The sequence below is a fragment of the Camelus dromedarius genome, chromosome 2 (assembly GCF_036321535.1).
Source record: "Camelus dromedarius isolate mCamDro1 chromosome 2, mCamDro1.pat, whole genome shotgun sequence".
Classification (NCBI taxonomy): Eukaryota; Metazoa; Chordata; class Mammalia; order Artiodactyla; family Camelidae; genus Camelus; species Camelus dromedarius.
The window spans coordinates 117520847-117534543 of record NC_087437.1 but is presented as its reverse complement, the minus strand read 5'-3'; the positions used below and the strand labels follow the sequence as shown (position 1 = coordinate 117534543).

Genomic DNA, 13697 nt, shown 5'->3' with positions numbered 1-13697 from the left:
GCACAGAGAACTATATTTAATATTTGTAGTAACATATAATGAAAAAGAATATGAAAACGAATATATGTATGTGTATGGATGACTGAAACATTATGCTGTACACCAGAAATTGACACAACATTATGAACTGACTATATTTCAATTAAAAAAAAAGAGGCATGGGGAAATGTGGAAAAGAAAATCCTAGGTACCTTAGCCATTTTACCAGGCTCAAGAAGATAAATTAATGTTTTTCTAACAGCCCCTCATGAGAAAGTGGACACTACTTAATAAGGCAATGATATACGTAAGAATCTTAAATTTGGCGAAGTCCACCAGTGTCCTCAAACTGGAAGCAGAGACCCCCCCAGAGAGAAGGACCCCTGCTCTCCATAATAGCGCCATCGTGAGAGGATGACCCCGTTTGAGTAGTTCCGCCGGCTCACGCCTTTTGGCATCTTCCCCTTAGATAACCCGCAGGGGAGTTTTCAATTTGTGGGTGATTACCTTCCTGCTTTATGATTCTAATTTGTCTTCCTTTTCCTTACCAGGTGGCAGTTTAAGAGTAAAATATAAAATAATGGCATTTAGTGGGTGATTGATTTTTCCACTGGCAATGTTATAAATATGGCCAAGCATTTCCCTTTCAGAAACGGCACAAGAAGTAATTCAGTGAGATTCTGAAGCATAAATTTAGGGCTATTTGCGAGGCACAAACAATATTCAAGCAGACTGATGCCTGGAATGTGTAACTCATGCTGAGTCGTTCGTGTAAAACAGCCCAGAAATAGATGTTGGATTTATGGGTTTGGGCCACTGATGGGTGTTTTTGACGCATGACACAAAACGACGGGCTATAAAACATTCTCACATCCATACCCAAAGGGTGCCTGCACCAAATCAAATGGAAAACGTTTCTCCATTCATTATTTATGCCTCATCTCATTGCAAAGATTGGAAGAATAATAAATACTTTGTGCCTGGAGATAATAGGAAAGTGAGAGAGACCCCATTACACTGCAGAGTGGCGCTGACGCACAGTTCAGTGTCCAGCTTCCCAGGAGGACAAATATGGGTTGATCTTTTTTTGCATATGAATTGCCATATATTCCTATTTCAAATATAAGTGAATCTGAAATATTTAAATATGCAACCATAGTTAAAATATTTGTTCTAATCAATATTAATATTGGCAATTTAACTATAATATTTAAATATGCAACTTGTTTTCTGGATGCTAGATATACTGTGCCTTCAACAATCTTCCAGAATTTACGGTTTGGCTGACTATTGTTGGGCACGAGGAGCTACCTTACTAAAGATCAGCTTGGACTCTTTCTTATTCTCCTCTAACCCCAGTCAAATTGGTTTTTTATTTCAACACAGCAGCTGTTTTCTTCAAGGTATTCATGGGCTCTGCCCCTGGGGCCACCATCCCTCTTTGTTTGAATTTCACAGAATTTATCTGAAGTGAAATAGTCTCAGCGAACAACCCCAAACTGGAGGATATTAGAATTCTCCATCCCTCCTTCAGATCCCTATTTTCCTTGACATTTTCCCAAATGTCACGCGTTCTTTCTGTTGAGATTCTCATTTTCTTTGCCTGCCATGAAAGCATTTATTTTGCAGGTGTAACAATGCACCCATTTCCAATGTAAAAGGATTTAAATGGCAAGCACAGGTTCCAAACCTGGAGTGAAGAAAAAAAGGGAGAAATTTTCCTCTCCAAACCTACCGGGACCACAAATCTCAACATTTAGAAAAGAGGGTGCTGGTCCGTTGGTCACATGAACGGGTAAGTCTACACGCTGAAATCTCGTAATTCATCCAGTAACTGAAATTTGCCAAGAGCCAAACCAGGAGCCAAGTCTGTGGATGATGCCAGGATGTTCACAGTCTAGGTAAGGTGGTTCTAATAAAAAAAGTGTAGCCAGTAATACTTGCTATGATCTGGATGTTTGTGTCCCCCCCAAATTCACACACTGAAATCCCAACACTCGAAGGTGATGGCATTAAGAGGCGGGGCCTCTGAGAGGTGATCTGAGCCCTCACGAACGGGATTAGTGTCTTTATAAAAGAGACCCCAGAGAGCTCCCTCACCCCTCCCACCACGTGAGGACGCAGGACCTCTGCCCCTCAGAAGGGAGCCCTCACCCGACCGTGCTGTACCTGATCTCCGACTCCCAGCCTCCAGAATTGTGAGCAATAAATTTCTATTGTTTATAAGCCACTCAGTCTGTGGTCCTTGGTTACAGCAGCCCAGACAGATTAAGGTAACACTTTGACAGCATCACCTTATTGCTGTTTTATGAAAGTATTAGTCAAATACGATACAAACCTGCAGATATTCACCCCCGAAAGTCCTTCTTCTCCCTCATTATGAGGCCCTTTCTAGAAAGTCATTCTAAATTAATGGAAAACCCCAGGCTTGGGCTCATATTACTCAGGTGTTCAAACAGTACAGTGTGCCCAGTGGACTAAGAACAGAAGGACCCCAGACAAACCATGAATGCCTTTCACCTATAACACCCCCAACAAAGCACCGAGCGCAGAAACTAGAATTTGAAAAAAATACTGCAGAGAAAACGTGTTCATCGTAAATTCAAGGCACTTTCCGTGACAAAAAGCCACACTCTTTGCCTCATCTTGGTCACACTATTCCACCAAATCTTCAGTTAAATCAATTGTGAGTCATTTATTCAATTTTTCTTTCTGAAAAAAAACAAGCCATCTTGCATTCTGGCATTCTTAGAATTCAAAAGAGAAGAGCAGTGAGGCTTCTCAGTCCCACAGCATGCGTTAGTAACATGCAGGATTGGGGAAATGAACCTTACAGCGATCCACTGCAGTCATCAGCCTGGCAAACACAGCTTCTGGCTGAACTGTGGCCTCCTCCCACTTGGGAAATGTTGAACCTTGACCCCAAGTTGTAATCGGTGTCTTTCAAGACCTAACGTCCCCAGTCGGCGTAGAGAGAGCATCTACCATTACGTGATCCAGCAAAACTGTATGGATCTTTCTGGATCTTCCTGGCTGCAGGTACAACCCCAAAGGAGGTCAAAATTACATAAGAAATTGAATTTTCATTGGACCTCATCTTGCTAAGCCTTTGGGGCCAGGTGCAAAAATCTACGTCTTACACAGTAACCCTCAGAATCTGTGCTTAACGGGTCTAAATTGCACGGTCCCTTGAGGACCTTTACCCCCTCATTGGCATTTTGGCTCACTGTTACATCATAGGAACTAGTGTAATTCTTATTTTAGATCTTTTTCATCTTATTATTTGTCTCACCAAAGAGGCACCCTGACAGCTAACAAGTGAAGCCCTAAACCAGCGTCGTATGTGGTTTTTAAATCAATGGCTCCTTTTGGGAAAACATCATTTATTTTCCATGCCCTCATCACAAGACATAAGTGGCATTAGCCTCCCCTGGCAACCTCTGTCCGGAATAATGCTGTTCACTGCTTTCCACTTGCATTTAGAGATTTTATGGTAAGGCAAGTAGCTTCTGATTCTGTGCGAAGGATAGCCCTGAGAGTCTCAAGATTTGCCCTTAAATGCCCCCAGTGTATTCAAGCCACGCCTCTGACAGGTGTGGTCCTTGTGTTGTGGCCAATGTCTGGATGGGAGAAAGGCCGAGAAGCCCGGCACGGAGTTGCAACATCCCATCCAAGCCGAAGCAAGAAGAGAGGCTGTGGCAGCAATACACAAGCATTTGGGGACCGTGCCCCCAAAGGGCCTCAAGTCTAATTAATGGCTGTCAGCTGACGCGTTACACAGCGGGGAGGCCCACACACACACAGGGTGATGGTGTGTGTCATGTTTCAAATCAACTCTCCAAATGTGTGCCTCTGTGCATTCAAATGTTGCTCCTAGCTCCTCTGAATAAGTTCTTTTGAAAAGCAACCTAAAACCAGATGCCTGAATGAGAAAACGGGGTTGCCTGTCATTGTTGGTGGGACTTGTTGTCAAACAGTTTAGGTCTGTTTGAAACAGAGGGAGGCTCTTTTTCTTCGTCTTCTGTGCAGGGAGTCCAGCAGGGAGAGACAAGAATGCCTTTTGTAAACTTCCACCTTGGTGGTTAGGATTTCTGATCCAGCGAATGCACCTAAGCCTGCATTTTGATCCCTGCTAAATTGTCTTCCAGCTCATCTCGTAGACTGTTCCGGCACATCTGACACACTTTAATACTGAAATGCAAATCAGACACCCCCACAAACCACCTCCATTCTCTCACGTTGCCCTAAATTTGGACCTCACTTTCCTCGCTACACTTGAGCTGCTCTTTTCAATCACGTGCCATTCCCCCTAAAAAGCAATGTCAAAGGGGAGAAAGAAGACATTTTGCCCCTGTAAAGTCGCCCAGTGTAGAGCCAGCTCCAGGCGAAGCGCCCCCACCAAAGGCAGCAGGCCCCGCAAGAACAGCGCCACCCCGGGGAGCGCTTGGCTCTTTGGCAACCTCTCCTCCCAGCCCAGCTCCTGCACTGACTCAAGACGCAGCTGTGAACTTGGGAATTTCTGCAGCTGGAGCTAAGCCCTAACAGCTGGATCAGGATCTGTTTTCCCATCAGAATCAAGTAAATCCTGAAGTCGGAGGAAAGTCTGACAAAATCCATTTATTCAGCCCTCGGGGTAATTAGTTACATGGGTACGTCAACAATATCTGAAATCCATCGCCGCTGAGAGTTATTAAAACTAGAAGCCACGTGTAACTCATCCAGCTAAAGAAAAGCTTGGGGAGACACTGGGGAGGGGGTGGAGAAGGGATCCAGTTCTCCTCCCAGAAAGGAGCTTCTGTTCAACTTTATTAAATGTTTTACGCAGATTTAAGTTTTAGCCAAAGGACAAATTCCCGCTCTCCGAGGACCACGCTTCTGGAAACTTGGAGATCAGCCAAAGAGCTGGTCACTCAGCGGGTGGCCAGAGGATGGGGGCTGCACAGGAGGTGGGGGTGGGGGGATGGGAGCAGGCGGGACCAGGACCAGAGGGAGAAAGGTGGAGGGAACTGGAAGGCATCTGATGGGCAGCAAAGGGAGGCAAAGGTGTGAGCTGCTCACATTGTGGGATTGTATCAACATTAAGGGAACTACTGCAGAGTTCTTGCAATTGCCTGCCTACTGATGGAATGGGGAGGCGGGGGCGGGGCTGAGGCTGCAAAGCTGCCCTAATTACACATTCAGCAGGAAGGAGGTTGTGATCCTTATCATGGGTGAGCTCTGGGACCCGTGCTCTCTCCCTGGGGACCCACTGTGCAGTGGACACCGCCAAGATGAGGCATTCTGGAAAGCTCAGGAGCCTCTGCTGAAGACGGGGTGACAGCCAGTGGGAGGGTCCCCACTCCCGCCCTCCGCCTCTTTCTCCTGCACTGGCATCCATGGTTCACCCTGTTCAGAGAACTCCACGCGCAGTTTGGCCATCAAGACCCACCCAAGTCCCAGCCCTGCCCTTCACTAGCCGGTGGCTTTGAGCCAGCTGACCTTGAACGTCTCCATGCCTCAGCTGTCAACTGGGCATAACAATGGCACCTACCTCACAGGTTGTCAGGGAAGTTCAAATAAGGTAACTAGACACCCTGCTGCGCACTGGGGACGCTGGGCAAGCGGGAGCTGCTGTGGTGATAACTGCTGTTGCTGCTGGATGGTTTCAGCCTCCCCACCCTCCTCCTCACACACTTGCCCACATCCTCGCCCAAGCCCTTGGCCCCATCCCAAACCCCATTTCTAAATTTTATAACGTTTTGCCAGCTCAGGATTCCTGTCATGTTTATACCAAAAACCACCCATCAGAGAGATAAAAGCCAGGAAGAGGCATTTTATTTCTGAAGTTGTTAATTTTACTCTAGAGTCCAAAAAAAGGATCACCAGTCTGTCAAAAAAAGAAAAAAAAAAAAAGACAGACAAAAGATTTTTAAAAGTAATTATTTAAGTGCCAACCAAAAGGAAATGAAAATGAATTTGTCTCGATTACCAAGTAAAATTAGAGGGTGGTGCTGTCAAACCCCAAATCTGCCATTTTTAAAAGGAAGACAGAGAATGTGATCATTTAAAAATACAATGAACTATCAGTTTGCCCCAACAAACTATCTTCTGGATAAACATATTCAGAGAAGTGACTTTTCATTGAAAACTGGAGCTCGTCTCCTGCCAGGGTCTCTCGGGTCTTGGGCCCCACACTCACACACACAGATATTTCGCGGTTCACACCATCTGCATTTCTCCCACTGGTGCTCTGATTAACTGCAGGTGTAGTCTGTGCAGGCAGTGCGTCCACACGGCCATGCACTGCAATCCTTCCCTCACTTCTCTTCCAAGACTGACGTCTGCCAGATGGCCTGCCTGCTAGCGCTCTGAAAGGTACCCACCAAGGAAGGCACGTGAAATCACACTGCGTGTAGCGCAAATCTTCACAAGAGACTGAAAAAAACCCCAAAAAACCCAGCTTTCTCTTCTGAGGTCTAAATCTCAAAGCACTTTCCAAAGTCACCTTTAAATCGGAAGCAAACAGTTAATCCCTCTCTCTATCTGAGGTGAATGTTTAAAAGTTGCCAACTTAACCAATTTCTGCCCTTGCCATGCAAACCGAGACAGGAGGAGTGTCCGTCCTCCAGGCCAACAGTCACAGGGTCGATGTGCTCTCACCACTTGGAATCCCTTCATTTTGCTGAGCCTTGCTGCTCCGCAAAGCCCCTTCTCACCCCCAAGTTTCCCTGGGAGAGTAGAAGCCCCGCTCACCTCACTCATGATGCCTTAACAGCAGCTCCGGGATCCCCACTGCTCGCACGGACAGCACTGCTCAGGGGTCGCTGTTCCACGGTCCTGGCTTTTCTCTTAAAAAGGGCTGCCCGATGGCATCATGCCTCCCGTGAGCCAATGAAATGCATTCACCTGTCTGAACGCCTGGCAGATATCTGAGAGCAGCAAGGGCCACCTAGTGGAGCAAAGGAGGAAGGCGGGCTTGGTCCCAGCTCCAAGCCCAGCCAGGGAGAGGAAACGACAGATTACAAGAGAGTCAAATAATATACATATCATTACATATAAAATAGATTAAAAAACCCCAAATTTCTTCTGTATAGCACAGGGAACTATATTCTATATCTTATAATAACCTTTAATGAGAAAAGAATCTGAAAATGAATATATGCATGTATATGCATGGCTGGGACATTATGTACACCATAAATTGACACATTGTAACTGACTATACTTCAATTTAAAAAAAAGAGTCATAGTCGAAGGTACACAGATCATTCTAGGATTGCCATTGTTCATGATTTCAAGAGGTTACAGGACTTAGACGTGTGGGAAAATGCATGTTCAGTGGCAGTGGACTGGAGGCTTGTTTCTCGAAGGAAGAGCTGTTCTGGAAACACGGAGGCCAGGCATCTCACCCGCCTCTTGCTTTTCTCCGGGGCTGCCGTTTCCCCTGCCTTTGTAGCACAAGCCTCTGCCTTCAGACCTGAATATTTTCCACTCCTCTCCTCCAACCCCATATCCGCCAGCCTGCTTGTACCCCGGGTACTCATCCCCTGGCAGGAGGACGTGAGCAGATGGCGTCATGGACTTGGAGAGTCACGCTGTGACCACAGCTTTGACCCTGGAATCTGCCTGTCCAGCCTGGCTGTGAAGATTCTTGGGCCCACACCTGGACTCGTGAGACCCTGAAGAGCATCCAAGTGGGCCCTGGACTTGTACAAGGCAGACATCACGGCCAATGTGATGGGAACTGAGATGCGTGTGGCTGCTGGGTCTGGTCACTGGTCAGGGAGCCCTCTTGCAAATCGACCTGTGGGCTTGTGTCTGTTCTAAAAAACACAAGGCAAATGCTGAGTGCAGCCACAGAGAGAGAGAACCTAGCTGCCCAAGGGAAAATCAGCGCCCACAGGTTACACCCGATGCATATGAGTGTGCCCCCAGCACATCTCCATGTGTGCTCGCTGGCCAGCTCCCCAGGCACTGAATGCTCCTTCTGTCATGTCCCAGGTTGGGCACCTGGACCACACCTCTGAGCTCCATCCATTCTCTTGGGGCAGTGACACCAATGACTGCATCAGACCAAGGACTGCAAAGATTCCACCACCCTTGTCTTGGAATCCCCAGGGACCAGCGTAATAATAAAGAGATGGTCTTCAAACCTGGCCGTGAGGTTCTGATGAGCAGTCGGATCTGAGAAACACTGCTTGAGGCAGTCATAGGACACACACACGTCACTCATTCACTCCTTCCAAACTTCCAGGCTCCCTCCTGCCCATCTGCCCTTCCCCCACCCCACCTCCTTTTGGCATCTGCATGGCCCCTGTTGGCTCTTACAGGCACCAATCCTATTTAAACAGCTTCTGCACATCACTACCATGCGATGTTCCTCAGGTCAGCCAAACACCACATCACATGGCAGATGGAATCATGAACCAGAAGCTTAGGACTTTGGTCCTTGAAGTGAGCGATAGTTTTCTCTGTGACCTTGGCCAAGCCTGTCCATCCCTCAGTGTCTCATTTCCCCCACTGGTAATATAGAGATATTAAAACCTCATACCTGCCAACCTAAGTGAAAATATATACACTAAATACATTGAGCTGGGAAATAAATTTTGAAAGAACTTCAGGAGAATTAGATCTACAGCTTCATATATTAGATCTAGGGGAATACTTCAGCCTTGCTGAATTAAAATACAGACATGTGGTTCTGTAATTTATGAAAAAATATGTAATGTGGATAGATTATTTTCATCTTCTTGGAAGTGTGAGCCTGCCGGAAGGTGCTGGGTTGGACCAGGCAATCTTTCAAAATCTTCCTCTGGGCTTATTTATAGGGACAGTGTATATTGATGACCTAACACTTTCCAGCAGACTTTCATACAGCACGATCCGAATCCCTGAATGTGGAAGGCTTCACAACGGGAGGGTTGTGGAGGGCCATCATGGAGGATTCGTGGTCCAGCATCACTGGCTGGTGTCATCCCTCCCTTCTGCCTTCACTGCTCATCAACCACAAGCCAAATATAGTCCCTTGGTGACTACACAGTCCCCACCCCAGAGACTCAGCCCTCCCCACCCTGATGGGCGGACCTGGCGGGCTCCTGCCTGCCATCCCCCACCTTGCTTCCTGCTACCCTGAATGTGAATCCCGCCTACAGGCTGGAGCCCTGTGCCAACTTCTAAACGTCACGTGGCCCAGAGCCAGGAGGCTACCCAGGTTCTACCTACAAGTGCGGAAACGCAACCTAATTCTACAAACCTCCCCTGGAAGCATTTCTTTACTGTAATGCTCCCTTCCTGTGAGTGCCGTTTACCACGTCTGGTCTCCCACCTCCTTGGCTTTTTAAACCTCCTGCAGGAGCATGAAACTACCCCGCCCCTGTCGGCTGTCGCCCTGACCGCACAAGCCCATGTTCTGCGCTCACTGAGTGTGGACGCCGCTCTGTAAAGAAGACTCTTTTTTCCCCACAAAATTAGACTCACTTTCCAAAGCTAACATCTGAGAATTTTCTCTTTTGAAAATGAGAAAAGAGGGTATTTCCAACATCTCTCTGCCGTCAGAGTTTAAGCCAACTTTTTAAACCATTTTTTGAAAAAATTGCTGTCAAGACTGACCTGCTTTCAACCTACATGACTGGGTTTTACTGCCTTTTTAAAGAAAAAATAGATTAATAGACATGTTCAGTGGTGGCCTTCCAAGGGTTTAGCAAATACCTTGCATTTTAGTCCCGCTTCCTCCCCCCAGCCTGACACGTGTGTTGTCCCCTCCCTTCTCTGCCCTAGAGGTTGCCCTTCACTGGCCAACATGGATAATAGATGTATACATTTTTTAATATTTTGTTTTATTGTTTAATTAACTAGTTTACTTGGGGAGGGGTAACTAGGTTTATTTATTTTAATGGAGGTACTGGGGATTGAACCCAGGACCTCGTGCATGTTAGGCACACACTCTACCACTGAGCTATACCCTCCCCTCTAGATGCATACATATTATTATTTCTGGGAGGTATTGAAAGTTTATCTTTGAGTTCTCTCTTCTCTGCCCCCTGTTGCCCCCGTGTCTCTTTCTCACCTAAAATAACTTGCGTTTACATATCCAACCCTCCACCCCACCTTGACCCTCGGTGAGGTCACTCTGTCTTTGCAAAGGGCATCACCAGTAGGAGAGAAAGAGGGATTATGCAGGAGGTGGACACGTACAGTCACATCCATCTGCCCCAGTTCCACAGAACTCTGCTCATCTCATTGGCTAATTCCAAGGGTTGCAATCTTACCTGAAGCCTCTACCATTCTTAAGGTTTAAATCCCTCCCAGTTTATGGATGAAAAGGTCACCTTAGAGCCGGCAGTCCCTTTCAGCCCAATTAAATGTCCAAATCTGCCCCTGGGATGGGGACTGCCTGGACGGCCCGCAGAGCCAGCATGCCTGCCCTCCACAGCGCTCTCTTTGATGAAAAGGTCAGTGGGTGTTTGTGTTCAAAGAGCCCCTTCTCCGACACGTCAGCCCGGGTCCCTTGCTCAAGGCCAATCTGATGGCCTGCTGGTAGGGCTCTCCCATCTCGCAGCCGGGTCAGCGGTCAGAACTGTTGGGTCCTTAATTTGTTGGGTCCTTTGTTGTGTCCTTAATTATTCTATCTTTGCTTCCGACACAGGTGAAGTCTTCCAGTTCACTCTCCAGCAACAAATCAGTGATTCTGCAGAGCCAGCCCACTTGTCCGGTGCTACGGGCTGAACTGTAATGGCCCCCCACCCCCTCCCATGCACACATGGAAATCCTAAGACCCGTGGGACTATTTAATGAGGGAATTAGGTGAAATGAAGTCGTATGGATGGGCTCTAATCCAATACGTCTGGTGTCCTGGTAAGAAGAGTCAGGACACAGACTGCCTACACCGAGGGGCAACCACGTGAAGACACAGGGAGGAGACGGCATCCTCACCCCAAGGAGAGAAGCCCCAGGAGACGCCAGCCCTGCTGGCACTTTGATCTTGGCCATCCAGCCTCCAGAATCATGAAAGAAAAGGCGTCTGCTGTTTAAGCTGCCCCCATCTGTGGCCCTCTGTTGTGGAAACCCAAGCAGACTGGGACATCCAGTCTGTGGCTGGGGTTCTTTCTGGAGAGGACACCCTTTTGGATGCCCCAGACCCCCGCCCTCCCAGGACGGAAGCGCTCACTCCCCAGCTACTGCCCGTTGGCGATGGTGATGGGCTCAGTGCTCCACTCAGTCCTCAGGGAGCCTGCTCTCAGCCCAAGGGAGCTGCCTTGCCCAGAGTCACCATGCCATTCAGACACATCCAACAAAGTCTTGGCCCCCTTGTCCCAATTCGGGAGAACTCTGCAGGGTCCTCCATCCCAGCTCCAAAGTTTCCTGTGGGATCTGCTGGAACCACAGTCCACATTCCCCCTCTGCCCCATCCTGGCCTTCATCCCCCTGGGTGTGATGACAGGGCACCCCCGAGCATCACCCTGCCTGCTAACCTCCACCCCCGGGTCTGCTTACAGGTGCGACCTGACGCAGTCGGACCAGGTGGCGGGAGAAAGCAGACCCTGCCCTGGAGTCGGGAGCTGGATCACCTGCTGGCCAGATGGCCACCAGAACCCTCAGTGGCAGCAGATGGGGCACGAAGACCCCAAGGGTGCAGCCTGGTGGTGGTTGAAACACTCATCACAGTAAGGCGGGGTGGTCTCCCTGTGGAAGTGAGTGCACAGGGTGGGAGCCACATCTCAGACTTTAGACAAATAAGTAGGAAAGGTAACTTTAAGGATGATGGAATGAGATGGCTGCTGCTGGGGAAATCAAGGCTTTGGAGAGAAATAAAGCAGGCTGGGCTGATTAATCGGGAATTAAAGGCTAAGTGTGAAACCAGGGGCAGCAGGGAGCCCGAGGTTTGCAAGATTGGAGAGCAGGAAGGAGGCTGCTGCAGGAATGGAGCTGCAGAGATGGGCAGAGGGTCCCTTGAATCTATCTGAACACTGATCTGTGCAAAAAACACTCACTGAAGTCAAAGTGGAAGAAACTTCCCAGCGCTGGGGAAAGAGCCCCTGAATAGTTCCTGGAAGGTCCCCCAGAACTGGAAACCATGCCTGCTTTCACCAGCCAAAGAGGAGTGGCCTCAGGCAACACAGGCATCAGGCTGCGGCCTCAGCGGGCTGGGCCTTGGTACTAGGGTTAAACTAGCCCCAAAGACTCCTCTTGGCTCACGTAACAAAGCCTTACAGCAAGCCTCAAAAACTCACACTGATCCACAGGTTACGTAACTGTGTGCCAGAAAAGTAACCCAACACTCTTTGAAGGAATGCAGTAAAATCTCACACCCAGCAACACGACATTCACAGGGCCCGGCATCAAAAACTACCAGGCAGGCAAAAAAAAGCAGGACAATACGATTCGTTCATTTCACAGAAACAAATCACAGAAGGGATGGAAATAGTAGGCTCTCCTGTGCCTCTGCTCTGCCATCCTCTATCTGGGGGCTGCGAAGCACATTTCAGGTTGGCCAGCCACTCGCTCCCGGAATCAGCCAAGAGGCAGCAGAGGAGGAACTGCGCGAAGCTGGAGGAGGAAGGAGAGATGTGTTCCTTCCTGTCTCCTCCTTCCTCCTTCCTCCTTCCTGTTTCCTTCTTCCTCCTTCTTGTTTCCTCAGCAGGTGATCCTTCCTGTTTCCTCTTCCTCCTTCCTGTTTCCTTCTTCCTCCTTCCTGTTTCCTGTTTCCTTCTCCCTCCTTCCTGTTTCCTTCTTCCTCCTTTCTGTTTCCTCTTCCTCCTTTTTATTTCCTTTTCCTCCTTCATGTTTCCTTTGCTCCCTTCCTGTTTGATTCCTGTTCCTGTTGGTGGCAGCCATTCTGTACCTCGGCAGTGCGGTTCTACCTGGCTACTTTGTGATTTTCCCTATGTTTACAGAACCAGCCTCAGCACACTCCCTCCAGAGACACAAGCCAAGCCGCAACCCCCCACCTCAAGGATCCAAACTTCAGCTCCATGAGGCCCTTCCTCTAAGCTTCTAAATTTTAATAATCCTGACTCCTCCCTTTGTTCCCCCAGCCCCACAGGTAGGAGCTGCTCCCTGTACCCACTCCCTCTACAATATCTTAGAGTTCTCTTTTTGCCGCTTCGGTCAGCTAGCCAACAACTTTGCTCCACATTCTCAATGTTCATATTAACTCCACTCTGAGCGAAAACTGGTGTGGTTTCTGCCTCCTGATCTAACCCACCTGTATAGCCCCTGAAATGCCATATTACATTTAGTGCTCACAAAATTGAATGAGGTAGGTAATTTTATTAGCCTCATTTTTTCAGATAAAGAATCTGTGGTTCAGAGAAGTTGGTAATCTGCTCAGCGTCCCACAGTTAGTAACTATGAAGTCTTGTTTTTAGAAACAAACTGACTCCAAAATTTGTGCGCTTGGCTGCGTAGCGGCACACATGGTAACACGCCTGGGCCCACTGGTGTGGGGGAGTGTCCGTCAGGGGCTGGAGTGGGGTTAGTAGGATTTGTAAGTACTGCCCGGTCAGTCTGTGATCACAAGAGCATCCAGGAAAAGTCCACCAGGGTCCTGTGGGATGAAACGTGTCTTGCACCTCAGACAGTATGTCCGTGAGAAACCCCAAGTGATCTGGAAATAAAAATACCAGGGAACAGGCGATTTAGCTGTTGTTACTCACCCACAATATAAATTTGAATTCCCTGAGTTCAGAAAATGCAACCATTTACCCTCAAGTAAAAAAAAAGTTTATATGATAGCAAAA

General features: G+C 48.1%; 1 protein-coding gene and 1 non-coding gene across 2 annotated transcripts in view; both read right to left on the bottom strand.

Moving 5' to 3' along the window:
• The window catches only part of PCP4 (Purkinje cell protein 4), a 54702-nt gene extending 47883 nt beyond the window's left edge, over nucleotides 1-6819 (bottom strand). Inside the window, exon 1 of the mRNA XM_031459812.2 lies at nucleotides 6712-6819. Within this exon, the coding sequence (XP_031315672.1) occupies nucleotides 6712-6720 (9 nt within the window). The 5' untranslated portion in view covers nucleotides 6721-6819. The remainder of the gene's footprint in view (nucleotides 1-6711) is intronic.
• A 3032-nt stretch (nucleotides 6820-9851) lies between these two features.
• On the bottom strand, nucleotides 9852-9924 carry TRNAV-AAC (transfer RNA valine (anticodon AAC)). Its single transcript has one exon. It is a non-coding gene; the product is annotated as a tRNA-Val (tRNA).
• Between the last annotated feature and the right edge of the window lie 3773 nt (nucleotides 9925-13697).